This window comes from Apis florea, unplaced genomic scaffold, assembly GCF_048593485.1.
Source record: "Apis florea isolate Af1SG1 unplaced genomic scaffold, ASM4859348v1 contig_3803_pilon, whole genome shotgun sequence".
NCBI lineage: Eukaryota > Metazoa > Arthropoda > Insecta > Hymenoptera > Apidae > Apis > Apis florea.
In genome coordinates, this window is record NW_028256864.1 from 1,220,204 (window position 1) to 1,240,190 (window position 19,987).

At 21.4% G+C, this 19,987-nt stretch overlaps 4 protein-coding genes across 15 annotated transcripts; 3 read left to right on the plus strand and 1 right to left on the minus strand.

The window, feature by feature from the left end:
* Positions 1-749: 749 nt before the first annotated feature.
* Positions 750-3,527, plus strand: LOC100867669 (RNA exonuclease 2). Of its 5 annotated transcripts, none has more exons than XM_086916947.1 (5): positions 750-829; positions 2,529-2,588; positions 2,805-2,966; positions 3,047-3,267; positions 3,351-3,527. In XM_086916947.1, the coding sequence occupies exons 2-5, from the start codon at positions 2,544-2,546 to the stop codon at positions 3,478-3,480; spliced, it is 558 nt and encodes a 185-aa protein (XP_086773073.1). In that variant the 5' UTR covers positions 750-829; positions 2,529-2,543; the 3' UTR covers positions 3,481-3,527. The 5 variants fall into 5 exon arrangements, with proteins under 5 accessions (XP_086773073.1, XP_086773069.1, XP_086773070.1 ...); XM_086916943.1 differs by lacking the exon at positions 750-829 and adding an exon at positions 917-1,147 and having other exon boundaries at positions 2,376-2,588; XM_086916944.1 differs by lacking the exon at positions 750-829 and adding an exon at positions 917-1,098 and having other exon boundaries at positions 2,376-2,588.
* Positions 3,528-7,187: 3,660 nt separating this feature from the next.
* Positions 7,188-12,510, plus strand: LOC100867104 (kinesin-like protein Klp61F). 2 transcript variants are annotated; one of them, XM_003697910.4, is made up of 16 exons: positions 7,188-7,376; positions 7,465-7,612; positions 7,669-7,818; positions 7,966-8,126; positions 8,194-8,343; positions 9,058-9,294; positions 9,369-9,744; positions 9,813-10,084; positions 10,161-10,300; positions 10,384-10,502; positions 10,593-10,937; positions 11,256-11,483; positions 11,576-11,755; positions 11,820-12,042; positions 12,142-12,263; positions 12,337-12,510. In XM_003697910.4, the coding sequence occupies exons 1-16, from the start codon at positions 7,312-7,314 to the stop codon at positions 12,382-12,384; spliced, it is 2,964 nt and encodes a 987-aa protein (XP_003697958.2). In that variant the 5' UTR covers positions 7,188-7,311; the 3' UTR covers positions 12,385-12,510. The 2 variants fall into 2 exon arrangements, with proteins under 2 accessions (XP_003697958.2, XP_031775335.1); XM_031919475.2 differs by having other exon boundaries at positions 7,327-7,376; positions 7,669-7,894.
* A 176-nt stretch (positions 12,511-12,686) lies between these two features.
* GPHR (golgi pH regulator) lies at positions 12,687-15,339 on the plus strand. Of its 4 annotated transcripts, none has more exons than XM_003697909.4 (8): positions 12,687-13,015; positions 13,566-13,729; positions 13,783-13,889; positions 13,961-14,371; positions 14,451-14,632; positions 14,702-14,887; positions 14,970-15,035; positions 15,113-15,339. In XM_003697909.4, the coding sequence occupies exons 1-8, from the start codon at positions 12,974-12,976 to the stop codon at positions 15,311-15,313; spliced, it is 1,359 nt and encodes a 452-aa protein (XP_003697957.1). In that variant the 5' UTR covers positions 12,687-12,973; the 3' UTR covers positions 15,314-15,339. The 4 variants fall into 4 exon arrangements, with proteins under 4 accessions (XP_003697957.1, XP_012348225.1, XP_012348226.1 ...); XM_012492771.3 differs by having other exon boundaries at positions 12,813-13,080; XM_012492772.3 differs by having other exon boundaries at positions 12,821-13,045.
* GCS2alpha (glucosidase 2 subunit alpha) lies at positions 15,052-19,987 on the minus strand. Of its 4 annotated transcripts, none has more exons than XM_012492770.3 (5): positions 19,926-19,987; positions 19,349-19,444; positions 18,870-19,277; positions 16,651-18,794; positions 15,052-16,577 (listed from the first exon to the last, which is right to left on the minus strand). In XM_012492770.3, exons 1-5 carry the CDS (start codon positions 19,940-19,942, stop codon positions 16,465-16,467), a joined length of 2,778 nt encoding a protein of 925 aa, XP_012348224.2. In that variant the 5' UTR covers positions 19,943-19,987; the 3' UTR covers positions 15,052-16,464. The 4 variants fall into 4 exon arrangements, with proteins under 4 accessions (XP_012348224.2, XP_086773075.1, XP_012348223.2 ...); XM_086916949.1 differs by having other exon boundaries at positions 16,651-18,797; XM_012492769.2 differs by lacking the exon at positions 19,926-19,987 and adding an exon at positions 19,533-19,658.

The window sequence follows — 19,987 nt, forward strand, 5'->3', positions numbered from 1 at the left end:
TATATATAATAATTTATTATTATATTATTATTAATATAATATATATATATATAATTTCATTTTTTAACATAATAGGCATGAGATATAGCGATAACAAAAAAATAGGAAAATATTGATATATTAAATCACCTCGATTAATAATTATCAATATTAAGTGATATCAATAATAAAATATTGATATTTATAAAATCAATTTTTTTTTTAATTTATTTTCTAGAATTTTAAGAATTTCAATAGAGAATTTTTAATTTTTGTAAAATTTATTTTTTGAAACATAAAAAGTTTTATTCATTCAATTCAATAATTATCTATATTTTAAATTAATATTGTTCTGAAAAAATAAAGAAAGATATTTAATATATTTTGTATTTGATCGATTTTCTATAATTTTTCATTTAAATTATATGAAATGAAAATGAATTGTATAATACAAAAATCATAGTTATTAAAATAAAAATTGTTATTTTATGATATAATAGTAATATGCTTTTATTTCATAGTTAAAATTTCAAATGACTTGAACGAAAAATTCAGAATAAAATATATGCGATTTACACGGCATGTTAATAAGAATCAAATTTATTATTGGTTTTTTAAAGTTTCTTTTTAGTTTTTCAATAAACAATTTGTTCTAAAATATGTATGCAACGAAGAATTTTGTTTTGCATTCAAAAATATTCTGCAAATCCTAAATTTGCATATATTTATTTTTGCAATTTTTTATATATATATAAAATTTTTTATTTTTCATGTTAGCATAGTTTAAGGATTAAGTGTGTTACTAAAAAAATTTTGCATGAAATAATTTAAATTTAAAAAAATTTAATATGTAATTATTTATATATAGAGAATATTTTGTTTTAATCTTCGGATCCGCAATTATTTCTTTAATTATAAGTCATTTTAAAAAATATTTAAATAGAATTTATAATTTATAAAGGAGAACATCTTATAACGATCACATAGTTACAAATCTTTTATATGTGAACACGCTTTCGAGATTTGAAGATTATTTTTGTTTTTTTTTTAATAGAATTAATTTAGTATAATAGCAATAAATTATTTGACTTGTTGACTATGTAATAATATTATTAATTTGTATGTAATTATTTGCGAAAATTCGTTTTTTTAAATTTTCAATAAAAAAGTAAGGTTAAGTATGTTTGACATATTTATCGAAAGAAATGACTATCATTACTATATTCATTCTATATAAATACATAATGGATTCTATATAAATACATGCATGGATAATTTAATTAATAAATTATTATTATTAATATCAACTTGCATTATTTAATATTAATATTGATTAGCTCTTTTCTCATTTTAATGTGCTTGAAATGTGTATAAGATATCATTTTAAACAATTTTTTTTTATAAATAATTTTTGAATTATTCATAAAAAACTTTTAAAAATTATATATATTGAGGAAAAAAAATATAAATTTTTTTTAAAATTGTACTAGTTTAAGAGACTTGAATTTTTTTGGAATATTAGAAATTTAATAGATAATGTATAAAAAAATTTTTTAAAATTACTATTGATTATAATCATTGATGATAAAATTAAAAATTATGATTCTAAAGATATTTTTGTCTGAATCTATAATAAAAATTTAAAATATATCTTTTGTAGATCTAAATAAGTTATGAACAAGGTGATTGATAAATGTTTTTTGTTAATAACTCGTTAACAAAGCTATAACGAAAGTTTTTATAAAAAAAAATATTATTTGAAATTACCTAAGAAATCTCCAGTTTATGAATGTTTCAATATTTTTGGGACAGCCTATATATGCACAAAGTTTTATTGAAATCAATTGCATAAAAAAGCTACAAATATTAAAAGATATAAAAACTGATTATTAATTTAGGTTGAAAATCGTAAAAAACTGCAAATTTATTTTTTATTGTTTGCAGTTCATAGCAACATTTTTTTAATATGTTTTTCTTTTAATATAGCAAAAATATTTAAATAGTTTTGTCCAATTTAAAAAAAAATTATTCCGTTTTAAAGAGTATATGAATATTTTTTTTTCATTATATACATCATTATGAGTAAAAATCTATTTTCATTTCTATTATTCATTTATGAATTTAAAAATCTTTTTTAAGATTTGGTGATTATAATTTCGGTCACTTGTTTTTTATTTTATTTTCTTATTCTGCGGAATTCTCATTATGAATGTATAATTAAATATATCTATATATGTATATGTAAAATGAATATAATAATAAATATAATAATAATAATAATATAGTCATTTATTTCTGCATCAATTGTGAATGTTGTTGATTCATAAATATGACAAAACATATTTAACTTTATATTTTTATTAAAATAATCATAAAAAAATTAATTACAAATTTAGCATGTTCTGAAATGAGATTTAACCACATTCTTTTTTGAAATAAGTTTAAATAAATCTTATTTTTCAATTTTGTCAAGTAATTTGTGAAATAAAAGAATATCAAGAATATCTTAATATTTTTTTCACGAATATTTTATTTTATAAAATATCAAGTATAGATAAATAAATATGGTCTATAATAAACATAATTGTATTGTATGGATAGATACAGAAGTAAGCATCTAATGCTTTCATTGAATTAATGATATTGATATTTATGATGTAAATCATATTTTTTTAATATAGTTATATTTCTATACTTATAATTTTATATATATATATTTATATTAATTATTATATATTATATATTGTAATTATTATATTGTAATATTAATTTATATATATATTTAATTTTATATTTATTATATATAATTAAATTATTTATTTCAGTTAACTGGACTTCAAATAGAAACAGATACAATTTTAGAAATTGCTTGTTTAATAACTGATGAAGATTTAAATATAGTGAGTGAAGAATTTAATATTGTAATTAATCAACCAGATGTAGTTTTAGAACATATGAATGAATGGTGTATGAATTTTCATACGAAAGTAAGTTTAATAAAAATATTTTTTTTATTTTAATAATTAATTTAAATTTATATTTTATTTTAAGAACAATATTTTTTCAGTCAGGTTTGGTACAAGAATCTAAATGTAGTAAAATTACTTTAAAAGATGCAGAACAAATGTTACTTAATTTCTTGAAAAAATATATTCCTAGTCAAACTTGTCCTCTAGCTGGTAATACAATTTATATGGATCGTTTATTTTTACTTAAATATATGCCATTAGTCAATGATTATTTACACTATAGAATTATTGATGTTAGTACAGTTAAAGAATTAATCAGGTATTTGCATTTATATTGTTTATATATTTGTATATATTTCAATATATGAAATATATGTATTTACTTTTAAAATTTTATTCTAGAAGATGGAGTTCAAATAAAAGTGAATGTATACCAAAAAAACTTTTGCATCACAGAGCTCTACCTGATATTAAAGAAAGTATAGAAGAATTAAAATATTATAAAAATAATATATTTATGTCTTCTATATAGTACAGTAAATAATTTGTCTTCTATAAATAAACTTTATTATTCTAAAACTTTTGTCTATGATTATTTTTAAATAATTTTTGTGGTAAGTGCATAAAAATTTACATTATTTAATCATATATGTATAAGTATTTAAATTTATTAATTTTAAAGTATTAATTTTAAAGTAATTTTATTATATATAATTTATAATATATTATAATTTTAATATTATAAAAACTTGAATCATTTTGAATATGATAGAATACTTGAAATATTTATTAAAAATATTTGATATATATTTATTATATATTAATATTAGATTTAAAATTTAATATGTCTTCAAAATTTTAATAAAAGTTTTGTCTTAATATATATATTTATATATATTATATATTATATTATATTATTTTATTACATGTATATAAATTTTTCAAAAAAATTCAAAATTTATTTAAAAAAAAGATTTTTTATTCAAAATAATTATTTTTTATAATTCTATTTTAAAATAATGCAGTATTTTTTGATATCATGAAATTCTAAGTCTAATCTTTTTTTTTATTAACTCTTTTATTAACTCTTTTATTTTATTAACTAGTTGAAAGTAGAACTATATTATATTATTCAAAAGAAATGATAGTTTGAAAAAGCAATGTTCGAATGTGTAAAATATTAAATTCTACAGATATCAAATTCATTATAATGTCTTTTATATCAGAAACATTTGTGATCTAATATTATCATGTAGCAGTTTTACACATTGTTTTTCTTTATTAATATATGGATATTTTCCAATGAATTGAATATTCTTCCAATTTTTGTTTAAATGGTTTAATTGGTGTTGATAATAATTTATAATAATTATTTACAGTTTAACTTGTTATACTATTAATAGTTTGTCACAAATTATATTTTTAATATTTTATCAAATATTAAATATTTTTAAAGTATTAATGGATGTTACTTCATTAAAATTTCATGATTTTTTGTATTTGAGATATTCATTTCTTTGATAACAACTTTTCAAAGAAAAAAATTTTATTTCTTATTAATACTATTTATTCAGAATAGAAAGATACATTATTCATTAATTCTTGTTAGTTTTATGGAGAATACATCTATTTCTTTTGAATCTTTTCCATCTAATAGAATGATTGATAGATGATTTGAAATGTTATTATCCCTTATTATTTCATAGATTATTTTTGCATTTGTGCTGAAATTAATTTTCAATTCTTCTTTCAAATCATTATTATACTTTTTTATGAATCTTTAGAATGTGATTTATTACTAAATCATTTTTAAATATCATATGTCATACATAGATATATCATATATATATTGTATATAATACTTTCATAGAGAAAATAATTTCCATATAAATGAATTTTTATAATATTTTTTGAATAAAATTGTAAAAAATATATATACGTATGGTGATGTGTATGTACTTTATTTGTTATCATTTTTGATTTAAAAATGATTTGATTTTCTTCTTAAAGTCATTAAAGGAATTTTCTTCTTAAAGTCATTATTAAACAAAATTTTCAATAACAAGATATCAATAATGTATAATCATAAAAAGATGAGAAAATCATTTCATTTTATTAATTCTTTAACATTTAAAAAAAATTGAATTATTTATTTATACATCTAATATTATATAGTATTTTGAAATAGAAGATGAGATAAAACAAAGTAATTCATATAAAAATTATTTGAAAAAAAAATATAATTTTTTCATTTGAAATTTTGTTTTAAAAAAGTTTGAAATTGAAAGTTCTTTAAATATTAACTAATTTTTGACTGAATAAGATAGAAAATTACAAATATGAATAAAAAAAATTACAAGTATGAATAAATGAATAAAAAAAAAATAAAAAAAAGTTTGAATATATTATAGATATATTTGTAATGATATTTAGGATGTCTTGGAAATCAATTTACTAATATTTAACCAATGATTCCTGAAATTTCAGCTTTTTTCTTTGCAAATTTTCGTTTTTTAAAATATTTTGTAAATTTTTTTTGGTAAAATCAATTACTAGTAAATTGCCGTTTTCATATAAAGTCTAAATAATATATAAATCCAAATGATATATTAAGTCCGATATAATGCAAAGATCTATTATTGTTTTTCATTAATAATAAAGTAGAAATAGGAATTTAATAATAAAGTAAAAAAAAAAAAAGGATACAATCTTTTCGTTTAAATATAATATATAATATATAATAAATAATGAAAATAATCAACAAACAAAGTCATTGGAAATAATTTGATAATTGATAATGAGTTCATTTGTCTAATTATCAGCTCATATTTCTAATTTCCATCCTTCAAGAAAGAAAGTGTTCTATGTTAGTATATATAGTAGGTATAGTATATAAATACATCGTTTTTGAACTATTCTGCTAAACGAAATATGCGAAAATCAAAATTAAATTAAACAAAAATGATTATTATAAACGATTTATACTTATTATTGTAAATTATATTAATTATTGTAAATTAATTTGTGAAATATTAATTGCTCAAAGTATAAAAATATTCTATTTATGAAAAATTGTTTTTTTTTGAAGTCTGCTATAATTTTAAATTTTTTTTCTTTAGCTCCAATCTATAATAAATCAAACTCAATTCCATTTGAAAATTTTCATCAATTGTTTATCTTTTAGTTATTGAAGATGGAAATATTTTGTATCATTTCATCAACATTTTATCTTCGATAATAATTAGAAGGCATTCTTAATGAAATTTATGATCTATTTAAGGTTACTATATTAAAAATAAATTCAATTTGATGCTGATATTGCAAGATTAAATTTATACAAAGAGAAACAATTTATTATAAAAAAAAAAGATAATAAAAATAAAGTTACTTTTTTAAAATGATGATGAGCTGAAATATTATTTATTATTTATTATGAAAAATTTATTATTTATTATGACTTAAAAATATTTTTTACTGTTTATATTAAAAAACTGGACTAAAACTGAAGAGATGGCAGTTTATCTATATAAAATTATTATATAAAATAATTTTTATTAGTTATTATATAAAATTTCCTATAATTTATAATATAAACACAATTGCTATAAAAATTCCTTTTTGAGAAAATGACTTTATATAATTTTCATTTTACATTATCATGTCATTATATCTTCATATGACTCAGTTTATTGATCATATTCTTTTTTCAATTCTATTAAAATAGCAATACTCTCTATGTTCAATATTGTATATTTAATATTTCAATATTATATATATTATTTCAATTATATCATATATACATATATAATAAATTAATTTACGTGGATTTTTGTATAATTGAAGTATTTAAATGTGCTTTTAATATAATATATATATTCAATGAAAAAATATAGAGAAATCGTAAAATTAATCAGATGTTAAAAATTATGTATTTAAAAATAAATATAGAATATAAATATAGAAACAAAAATATAAGTTAAAAAATTCAAACTTTGTTTTGTACGATCCTAAGTGCAACGAAATCAATCATCATCTAATATTGTAATTTGTACGTTATTATATCATTTTTTCTAACTATGCATTAATGCTTATTTTATCTTAAACTAAATACGTGTGCCTTTATGCATATGTATAATATTGTACAATGTGTAAAATGAAGAGTTTTGTATAAAGTTCGAAATAAGAGACCTCTATTGGGACTTATGTGAAATATAAATTTCAAATCGTCCAACGGTTAATTTTCTGACGAAGCGTTTATATACAATGTGAAAGATAGTGACTTATTATATAAAAAAAGAATCAAATAATCAAATAAAAACAACTAAAGCAATTAAAAGCGTTAAAAAAAATTTATTTTACAAAAATGAATGATACACGTAATATGAAAAAAGAAAAAAAACAACACATACAAGTTTTTGTTCGTGTCAGGTAAATGCAATTTAATATATGAAATAATTTATAAAATTTTATTTTAAAAAATATAATATTATATTTATATTGTCTTATTTTATAACAGACCAACGAATAATATTGAAAAAATTGGAAAATCAATAACAGTTGTTGATGTACAATCTAATAAAGAAGTGGTTATTCGTGAAAGACCTCACGATAAATTTACAAAAAAATTCACTTTTGATAAAGTATTTGGACCTAATGCGAAGCAGGTATATATTTCAATAAAACAATATTTCAGAATAGTTTAATAGTAAGAAATTTTTAGATCCAAGTATATAATGCAGTTGTTAGCCCTTTGCTGGAGGAAGTTTTGGCTGGATATAATTGCACAGTGTTTGCCTATGGGCAAACCGGTACTGGAAAGACTTTTACTATGGAAGGAACTGATAATGATCCATCATTACATTGGCAAACAGTTGGTTTAACATTTTCTTTCTACCAATAATAATCTTGAAATAAACAACATAAAAGAATATATTATATATTGTAATGTATGCATATATATATACATATATATACACACACACATATATATATATGTATATATCTGTAAAACTTATAGGATACTACCGCTGGAATTATACCACGATCTTTAAGTCATTTATTTGATGAACTACGAGTATTAGAAGTACAAGAATATTCAGTGAGAGCTAGTTTCTTAGAATTATATAATGAAGAAATATTTGATTTATTATCTTCCAGTGATGATGCTGCTAAAATAAGGTAATTAACTTATAATTTATTTATTTATGTAATATTTTGATTTATTAAAATTATAATGATTTAAAAGGATATATGAAGATCCAACTAAAAAGGGTGCAGTAATAGTACATGGCTTAGAAGAAATGACAATACATAATAAAAATGAAGTATTCAACATTCTTCAGAAGGGATCAGAAAAACGACAGACTGCAGCTACTTTAATGAATGCACATTCAAGGTTAATATTGGTAATTATTTAGAATAGGAATTATTAATTTTAATAGTTTTCATTAATTTTAATAATCTTGTAATATGTTAGAATCAACATTCTAAATAATTTTTTTTTATAATGTAATCATTAAGTTTTAGTTTTTAACTATTTATAAAAATATTTTTAGTTCGTAATAAAATAATGCTGGTTATACTTAAATTATACTTAAATTAAATTTGGACTTGATAATAAATAAAAAAAAATATATGAAATTTATTAAATATATCAAAAAAATTGAAGTTAATTTGATATTTGTTACAGAGGTTTGGTGGAATTCTTTAAAAAAATCTAATCCAATTCATTTTGATTTATTTTTCTATCCTATTTATATACGAATTTTCTTTTTTACATTGAAATCCAGCTTCAAAAATTGATTTATTATATTGTTTTGAAATTTGTTATATTATCTGAAACTTTAGAAATATGATTATGATTAATATTAGAATTAATATTTCTGTTTATATCTCGAAAATTATGATTTTATTTATAGGAAAAAGTTATTCAGAATCATATAGACTATGACAATATATTTTTGTTACATTGAAATGTTACAATTTTGCAATTTGTGAAATGATTCCTATTCTAAATAATATTATTTATATTTTAAATTACTTATATTCTAAATAATTATTTGTGCATCTTTAACATTTTGGAATTTAATAAATATTATTATTATTTTAGTCGTTCCCACACAATATTTTCTATCACTGTTCATATAAAGGAAAATACTATTGATGGAGAAGAATTATTAAAAACAGGAAAACTAAATTTAGTTGATCTAGCTGGTAGTGAAAATGTTGGAAGATCTGGTGCTGTTGATCGAAGAGCACGAGAAGCAGGCAATATTAATCAGTCGCTATTAACTTTAGGTCGAGTTATAACAGCACTTGCAGAAAAAACTCCACATGTTCCTTATCGGTAAAATTGATATAAAAGTTTAAAATTAAGTTTGTAAAATATTTTCAAATTTTTCATTTATTTTTTATATATAGGGAATCTAAATTAACACGATTACTCCAAGAATCATTAGGTGGGCGTACAAGAACTTCAATAATTGCTACAATATCTCCTGCTAGTATTAATCTTGAAGAAACATTGTCGACATTAGATTATGCACATCGCGCAAGAAATATTACGAATCGACCTGAAATTAATCAAAAATTTTCTAAGAAAGCATTACTTCAAGAATATATTGAAGAAATTGAAAGATTAAAGAAAGATTTAATAGCATGTCGTGAACGAAATGGTATTTATTTAACTCCAGATAGTTATAATGAAATGCAATCTTTGATAGAATTTCAAAGTAAAGAAATAGAGGAAAAATTAAATCATATTAAAGCTCTCGAAGAATGCATGAATTCTAAAGAGGTAATTATTAATTAAAATTTAATAATTCTTATTGTGTTCTATAATAAAAAAAATAATTATTGTTTTAGCAAATATTTATAGAACTAAAATCAAGAAATTCTGAACAAGCATATGAATTATTAAATGTAAAAAATAAATTGGAAAGCACAGTTAACACTTTAATGTCAACATCGTCACGTTTAGCGATATTAGAACGAGAAAAAGAGGAACAAAAACATCTTGTTGAAAAACATGCATATACTGAAAATATTCTTTTATCACAAGTACAAACAGTTTTAGATGTTGCTGATATTGTCACCTCAGATGTGAATAAACTTCATGACAAAATTTTTCGTAAAATGTGAGTCACTTCTCTAAAATGGAATCTAGAATTTAATATTATATTTGTAAAATAAAAATTAATATTTTGTTTATAGGCAAATAGGACAACAAAATAAATATCTTGGTTATCAATTTAAAAACAATACTAAAGAACAAATTAAAAATATAGAAATTGATATTACAACACATATTGAAAATTTAACACAATTCTGTGTATCTATAAAAAATCATATTGGTAATTATTTATTAGCATTAGATAGAAATATTGGATTTTAAGTATAAATATAAATGTAAATATTTATTATATTATTTTTTCAGATGAACAAAGTATTTTAATTAGTGGAGACATTGATCAATCAATTCAGATTATATCCCAAGATCTTGTTAATTTTAGGCAAAATATAATCCATGAATTAATAAAAAATATAAATAATTCTGTATGCAAGTTTAATATTTCATCAATTCTCATGATTATTATAATCAGATTTCATTATAATTATTTTAATATTTTTGTTTTTTCTTTTTAGTATTTAAAATACCAACAATGGTTTGAAAATGAAAGTAAAAATATTGCAGACGTGACAGATAAAAAAACTTGTATGTTAAATAATATTTCCTTCTATATTGCACAAAAACTTCAACAATTAATAGAAAATAAAATAGCTGAAGACTTACAAGTTTTGAATAACGATGTTTCTCAAAATATCGATAATTTGAAAGAATTTACAAAGGAAACAGTAATATCGATTTCTAAACATTCCATTGAAAAGCAGGATTGTTTAAATAAAAAAATACTAGAAATTAAAGAACATATTAAAAATATTCGACAAAATCAAAACGATATTTCAGAGAAACGAACAAATTTTATAAAGGTATAAAATTTGCTTTAATATGTAAAACAATGTAATTACTAAAAACATAAAAACATTATATTTCGATTGCATCAGTCGATTTATGTTAATCTTAATGATTTAATGATGACGAATAATATAATATTAGAAATATATATAATAAATAAAAAATATATGTTAATTATAATTTTCTGATTTAAATCGGCTGATTTTGAATGATTATATTGAAAAGATAAATGATTGTATTTGTCGAATATCGCTTTTTTCTTCTAATCTATATGTAACTTTATAAAATTAAAATATTATTATATTTCTAACATATCATTTTTCTATTTGTAGATGATGGACAATTTGCAATGTTGTTTCAATGAAGTACAGAAAGAAGAAGAAGAAAATCATTTTGCAACATGTAATATATTAAGTAACATTGATGAAACTTGTGAGCTTATAAATAATCAAGCTTTAGATATATGCAAAATGAACATTGAAAAACGAAAAAGTTTACAAGAAAAACTTTGCAATGATCTACAAATAGTAAAAAAAGTAGTTTTCGAAGGAACGGATAAGGTAAAAGATATTAAGTTTTTTAGGCAAATTATTAACAAATTAAGAATTATTTATTGTCTATTATATAATTTGATATTTATTTTTTTAAATAGTCCCAATTAATAGCCAAAAATGCTATTGAACAAGGTATAATATTAATAAACAAATTTCAAATGGATTTAAATAAGAATTGTGATACATTAATGAATTATAAAAATTGCGTGGAACATAATATCGGGAAAATACAAAAAAAGATGGAAGAAGATAAAAGTCTTATTTTATCTGCAATTAATGTAAGTTTGCATGTAAAAATATTTAAATTTAATTTAATTCTAATTTTAATATTACGATTTTTAGGATGTATACATGAAAATTTACATTACTGGAAATGAATATGAAAGATGTCTAAATGATTGTAAAATAGCATTTATGAATGTATCTAGAGAAATGAGTCAAAAACTTGAAAATGAAAATATTAATGCAGCAAATATAAACAGTAAAATTATTGTAGAAATACAAAAAATACTTGATCAAGTTGATAAATTTTTTACAGAAGATTTATATCGTGATATTCCGACAGGTATGATAAATTGTTGATTATTATTTCATTATTTTTATGTAAATTTCATGTATAAAATATATGGAGATAAAATTTATTTATTTTATTTAAATTAAATAGGTTTAACTCCTGCAAAAAAGGATTTTCAATATTGTAAAAAACTTATTAAAACATCTCCACATGGACGACTTCTTAAAAAATATAGAGAAACACTCAAGGATATTGAAGATATAGAAAACGAAGTAAGTTCGATTATATAAATTTTAAACTTAAATTTAATAAAATATTTTATTTATTAAATATATCTTTTATTAGCCTATGAGCAATAATATACTTCAAGAAGAAGCTATAGATGCAAGCTGAAAAACAGAAATTAAAGGAATTATTATAATATATATATATACTATGTGGAAATATATTAAATATACATTTTTAAATTGTATTTTAATAATACGAAAAAATAAAATTAAATGTATCATATTAAGAAAATATTTTTATAGATTTTTATTTTCTCCTAATTATTATCGAATTTATTTTTAATTTTTTTTATTTTCTAAATATAATGTATTCATTTCTCATAATACTATGAAAATAAAGTAAAATGTATATAAATGTGTATATAAATTATGAAATTAAATTTAAATATCTAAAAATACAAGAATTTTATATTATTTAGACTATGTTATCATTTATCATATTAATTCTTAACTTAATTTTCCCAAATAATTTTTAGAAAATATGATATATCTTGATAACATTATCAAGAAAAGAATAAAAATTTATTCATTCATAAGGATTAATGAAACCAGAGTGGGGAGAGTTCTATAATATTTGTATTCATCAGTAATGAACACTGTGTTTACTATAATAAGAATTTGTTTTGTGTATTCTACGAAATAACAAAATCAACTTTATACTTCGCAATGCGAAGTTTATGTGACATTATTAAAACATGGGTTTTTTGGAAGATACATTCGTGATTCTTATCACACAGGTGGAAATTTATTTCCACTAATAAAAATAGGTTATTGCCGGTATTCGTAGATGTTACACAATTAGGTTATGATTGATAATTTTCTTTAATAGAAAGTTGTAATTGTAATATTTATGTTATATAATGAAATTATTTTTATTAATAATAAAAATTTGAAAATATTTTTTTTATATTTTTATAATTTTATTTAATGTTTAATTTATTTAATTTAAATAAATAAAATTATTAATTTAAGTAGATAAAATTTAATAAATAAAATTACTAAATTTTTAACATTGAGCTATATTTAATTATTGAAAATACAGAGAAATTTCATTGTAAATTTATTAACATTTTGCAATGTGATATATTATTTTATCTTTTATAATACTCAATTATATATGATTTATATAGTTTGTATTAATATTAATAATTTTTACAATTTTTAGTAATTTAAAAGTATGATTCATATTTCAAATTAATAAATTTATTCATTTATTAATCATACGTAGCCAGATTGTGTATAGTGAAATTATATTTTTACTTTCTTAACTTGCATTTTATATTGCAGATTATTTTCTTCTTAGGAGGATGGGTATTTTTTGTAAAAAAATTATTTCGAGACTATGAAGTCCATCATAGATTAGTACAACTAATTTTTTCTACTACATTTTCATTATCTTGTACCATGTTTGAATTAATTATTTTTGAAATAATTGGAGTTCTTGATTCTAGGTAAGCAAATGATTTTTTTTTAATTGAACATTAATAATATAATATATATTTAGTTCTAGATATTTTCATTGGAATGTTGGTCTTTACATGCTTTTATTTATGGTGATAGTTTTAATTCCATTTTACATAGCATATTTTATTATTAGCAATATTAGATTTGGTATGTATATTTTATAGAAATATTTATATTCAATATGTAATAAATAATATATTAATTATTTTTTCTTACAGTGAGATTGAAATTAATAAGACCATTAACAGTCATTGTATATCTTTTTTATCTTTACTTATTTTGGAAAGTGGGAGATCCTTTTCCAATTTTAAGTCCAAAAAAAGGTCTATTATCCATTGAACAAGGTGTTAGTAGAATAGGAGTTATTGGTGTCACTGTTATGGCACTATTATCAGGATTTGGTGCTGTAAATTATCCATATACCTCAATGGCTTATTTTATGCGACCTGTAACATATGCTGATGTACAGGCTATAGAGAAACGATTGTTACAAACAATGGATATGATTGTTGCTAAAAAGAAAAGAATAGCATTAGCTAAAAAAGGAGAAGTTGTAGGACAAACTGAAGTTCGGTCTCGACTTTGGGGGATGTTTGGTCCTTTAAGTGGTAATAAAAGTAATCAAGAAAGTATGTATTACGTTCTTTGATTAAAATAAAAATAATATTATACGTACATCAATTTTATGAAATCTCATGAAAATTATAGGTATTAAACAATTACAAATTGAAGTAATAGCATTAGAAGAATTATCTCGTCAATTATTTTTAGAAGCACATGATATTCAAAATGCAAGAGAACGTTTAGAATGGGCTGCTACTTGGCAAGGAAAATATTTTAATGTTTTAGGATATTTTTTTTCTGTGTATTGTACTTGGAAAATATTCATCGTAAGTATTAGATAAAGAAATCATTTCTAAAAATTTTAAAAAATAAATTAAAAATATCTATTTTTTTAGTCAACAATTAATATTGTTTTCGATCGCGTGGGAAAGAAGGATCCCGTAACTAGAGCAATTGAAATTGCAGTACACTGGATTGGTTTTGATATTGATGTTACATTTTGGTCTCAACATATTTCTTTTTATCTCATTGGTTGTATTGTATTAACATCAATTCGCGGTTTATTATTAACACTTACAAAGGTATATTTGATACAAGTTTTCTTTTTTGTCTATAATTTATAAATATTTGTTGAATACTAAATATTTATTTACATTATTTCAGTTTTTTTATGCTATATCAAGTAGCAAATCTTCGAATATTATTGTACTTATACTTGCTCAAATAATGGTAAGAAATTACAATGTTTTGATAAAAGTATTATTCATTTTATTAATTTTTTTATATAATTATATTTATTTTTATAGGGCATGTATTTTGTATCATCTGTACTTCTAATGCGAATGAACATGCCTGCAGAATATCGAATTATAATAACTCAAGTTTTAGGAGAATTGCAATTTAATTTTTATCATAGATGGTTTGACGTCATATTTTTAGTATCCGCATTATCATCAATAGTGTTTTTATATTTAGCTCATAAACAAGCACCTACAGAACGTATTTAATCTAATAAAACATTTTTTTAATGAAATCAAGAAATTTTTTTATACTTCCATATTTATAGCTCTTTTAATTATCGGATATGATATCGTAATGATTCTAATTAAAATAAAAAAACAAATAATATTGCATTATATGAGATGTAAAAATTATAAAATATTAGATTTTATGTATTACATATTTAAATATTTATTCGAAAATATATTTATTACTTTTATTTTTGATATAGACAGAAAGTCGAAGTTTTTTTTTCTATATAAATTATATAAACATAAATGCTTTGTTAAAAAGTTATAAAAATATAAAATAACAATGGAATAGTTTTTCATTTAATATACTATAGAAATATATTACTGATATAATAAAATTACTTGATATTTATATATATGATATTTATATGTTTACTGCAGAAATATATATATATATATATAATGGTTTGTATCAAAGTCAAAACTAATAATATGTGATACATAAAATTTGCTGCAAGTATTTTTGAATCGTAAAAATATTCATTTTATTTATGTTTTTTATGTAAATGCAAATGCTCTATCAAATAAGAGAATATCATAAAGATTTCCTTAAAGAAAAGTATCAAATTGTTTATTGTTTATTAATTCTAATTTATAAATAAATATACGATATCTGTTTAATTTATGTATAAGGAAAATCAAATTAATAATATAATAAATTAAATTTTTTTTAGATGATAATGTGCACTAATAATAATGAACATTTTAAAATTGAACTATAATATAAATAATAATTTATTGAAAAAAAAATCCATCGGATATTATTTCGTATTTTTGTTATAAGTTTTTAGTAAAATATTTATAAGCATATGTTTATATATAATATTTTTACTTATAGAATGTGGTAAAGTTTTGCGGAAGAATTTAGAATCTTGTACATATTTTATCAAAATTAAAATGCATAATTATAAACTTTACAGATTGAATAATAGTTTTACATTGTCTATTATTTAATTAATAAAAAATAATAATTAATTTGTTAAACTATTTGATATATCATTTACATTAATTCTATGTTGTTATAGTGTACAATGACATTTTGATCACACATAGTTGAGAAAAGTACGTGAATAATAAAAAATTGGCATTAATGTATGACTAAATCCATGATGAGTATAATTCTAATTCTAATGGATTAATTCAATAGTCCATTCTTCTCCCATATTTACACCTGGTTTACGTATAGTTAATACATTATTATTTGGATTGTATTTAGTTTCTAAGGTAATTTTTGTCAAACCTAAAACGAAAATAATTTATTTTTAATTACAAAATTATATGTTGTAATATTTAATTACATTAAAATTACTTACTGCGTGAATTTAATACAGCAGATTTGACTCCTTTAGGTGGATTGGCAATATCTACTCTTTCTAACCAACTTTCTGTTTGATATGAAGCTAATTTATCTATAAAAGTTGAAGTTAATGTATTTTTTTCAAAATTGAGATTTAAATATAAATATTTTCCATGACGATATTCAAAGCTAACTTCATCATCGATATACAATGTTCCATTAGCTTTACCAGCAGAATCTGTGATAACTATTAAAGTATAAGGATCATTCTTCATTGCGACTGTGCTACGACGTATCCTCATTTTACGTGAAACAATAGAACCTCCTCTTTGAAATACCGGAATCTTATGAAGAGTTACTGGAATATTAACTAAACCTGGTTGGTGATATGGTTGCATAGTATCAACATCATACCAAGTAACTTTGCCTTCTCCAGGGAAATATACATTAACATCTGTAATTGATGGTTGAAAGACTGGACGTACAAGAATAGAATCTCCAATTAATACTTCATCATCGATAGCATATGTTTCAGTTTCACTTGGATAATGAGCCCATAAGGGTCGCATTACAGGAGTACCATTTACTTCATGTTCTCGAAAGAGTGTATACCATAATGGCAAATATGAATATCTCATTCTGAAAGCCTCTCTTACTATTTGAGTAGTTTCTTCATTGAACAACCAAGGTTCACGACGTTTAGTTTCAATATGAGAATGTTGACGATAAAAAGGAAGCCAGGCTCCAGCTTGATTCCATCTAATAAATAATTCAGAGTCTGGGTTTTTAAAGAAACCACTAACATCTGCTCCACAAAATGACATTCCAGAAACAGCTAGAGAAAGACACATTGGATAAGAAACACGTAGATGATCCCAATCAGCTGTATTATCACCAGTCCATATAGCTGTATAACGTTGTGAACCAGCAAAAAAAGATCTTGTTAATATAAATGGTCGTAATGAGCCTCCTGATCTTCTAAATAAAGCTTCATATGTGGCCATACTCATAAGAAGTCCATTAATATTATGAACATTTCTATGTTCCCAACCACCATAATGAATTACATCTTTAGGCATAGTTACTTCAGGACCATTAAACACACTTGGTTCGTTCATATCATTCCAGATATATACATCATTAGTAGTACCATGAAATTTATCTAAACTATATTGATTGATATAATATTCTCGAACTACTGGATCAAAAAAGTCCAAATATGAAGATGATCCTGGCCAACACCAACCTTCATAATCTTTTCCATCTCTTGTTTTAACATAATAACCCATTTTTGTAGCATCATTATGCACAAAGTAACTGGGATCACGTTTAATATGCGGATCTATAATTACAACCAATTTTCTACCTTTTGCAGTTAAATTATGTATCATTTCAATAGGATTTGAGAATCTTCGTTCGTCCCAAGTAAAATATTTTTTACTATCAGTGTATTCAATATCAAGCCACATAACATCTAGAGGTAAATCATGTACATCAAAATTTTCTGCTATTTGTATAACATCATCTTGATCATTGTAATTCCAACGACATTGATGATATCCTAAAGCGAACATTTGTGGTAAAGGCAATGTACCTGTTAATGTTGTGTACTGTTTAAATACATCTAGAGGTTTAGGGCCTAACATAAAGAATATATCTATTACACCAGATTCTGACATAAAATGAGCATCCACTTGTGATTTTTTTGTAGATCCTGATACAAAATTTACAATACTTTCTACAACATTATTATCAGCACTTGATAAAATATCAATCCATGTTTCTGCAGTATTGTGCCAGAAAATACCAGTTGTTCTTTCTTTACCGTGAGCATAGAGAACAGGTATTGCTCCATAAAGTGACATTCTTTCATTAACTTCATATTCAAATACATCTAAGTTGTATAATCTATAAGGATGAGCATGTTTTGTAGATTTTAGAGCAAATGAATCTGCATGTTCTGGTATGCCATATGTATGCTCAGCTCCAGGAAAACTGAAATCTAAAGCAACTGCTTCTGGGCCAAAAGGTTTTGAATCATGATGAGTTTTAAAACTTTCTTCCCAAGCACCTGGATCATCATCTGCACCATCACCAGAAGTTTTATTGTTGTCAGTTAATTCAACATTTTTAGCATTTTCAGCATCTTGATCTGGTTTTCTACTGAAAATTACCAAAAAATAAATTAATTAAATATAATTAATACATAGAGAAAATAACTAATAATCAACATACTTAGGTTTTACACGATGATGTTCAAATCTCATAAGACCTCTTGCATTTGCAGATACAACCAATATATTCTGAGAATATAAATCAACTCTAAATGGAGTAGCATACAATATAACTTTGTTTTCTCCACTTGTTGCAATTACATGATCTGTAGTTTTTTCAATTAAAATTAATTTAGATGTTTGCGGTTGATCTTGAAGAGCATATTCAGGTTCATATCTCTGATGTAAAGGATTTTTTTCATTGATATAGAGTCTAAATGTATTGTCTTTTAATGCAGTTAATTTCAATATATAAAAAACTTTTGTATCTTTGTTAAATAAATCCATAGTTATACTAGATTCATTTTGAATTAATGTATCTGTTAAAAGTTGATATGGAGTCTTTCCAGGTTCAACTTTTCTACAACGTCTAATAATATTGACACAATATTAGTAATATTAATATAATTAATAGAATTAAATTGAATATTGAAAACTTACCTGCAGAAGCTACTTTGTTCACATGTTTTAAATACATCTCTAATAACTGCTTCAGTAAGAAGAAAAGAATAAACTAATAATAACAATAATCCCAATCTGGAATACAAATTATTAAAGTATAAAATTTGTTATGAAATGTATATTATACATTATAATAGAATATGAATTTATTAACATTAATTACATTTTATTTTTGAAAAATTGTGAAAAGAAAAAAAAGAACATTGTTATTTCTTATTGTTATTTATGTTATAATTATATAATTAGTTGTATATTATTTTTTAATGTTAAAGAAAGCTTTTTAATAACTTTAAATAGAGAGTATATGAATACTTCCATAAAAAAATCTATCAGAGCAAAGCAATATTACATGCCGACTCAAACTACATGTTATCATGGACACGTCAGCGTGATCATGATTGGATTATAAAAGTAAATACTTAGAGAATTCTAATACTTATTATTTCGTATAAGTAAAATTAATTAAGCAGGAATTAATTTGCATAGCATAGTATTTCATTAAAGAAAAATTAGTTTTCTTTTTTAAAGGTTAAAAAGTTGAAAATAATTAACTTACCGCAGATACGAAGCCATGTTGAAAAGTAACTTTTACTATGCCGCGTTCTGACTAATTCGAAT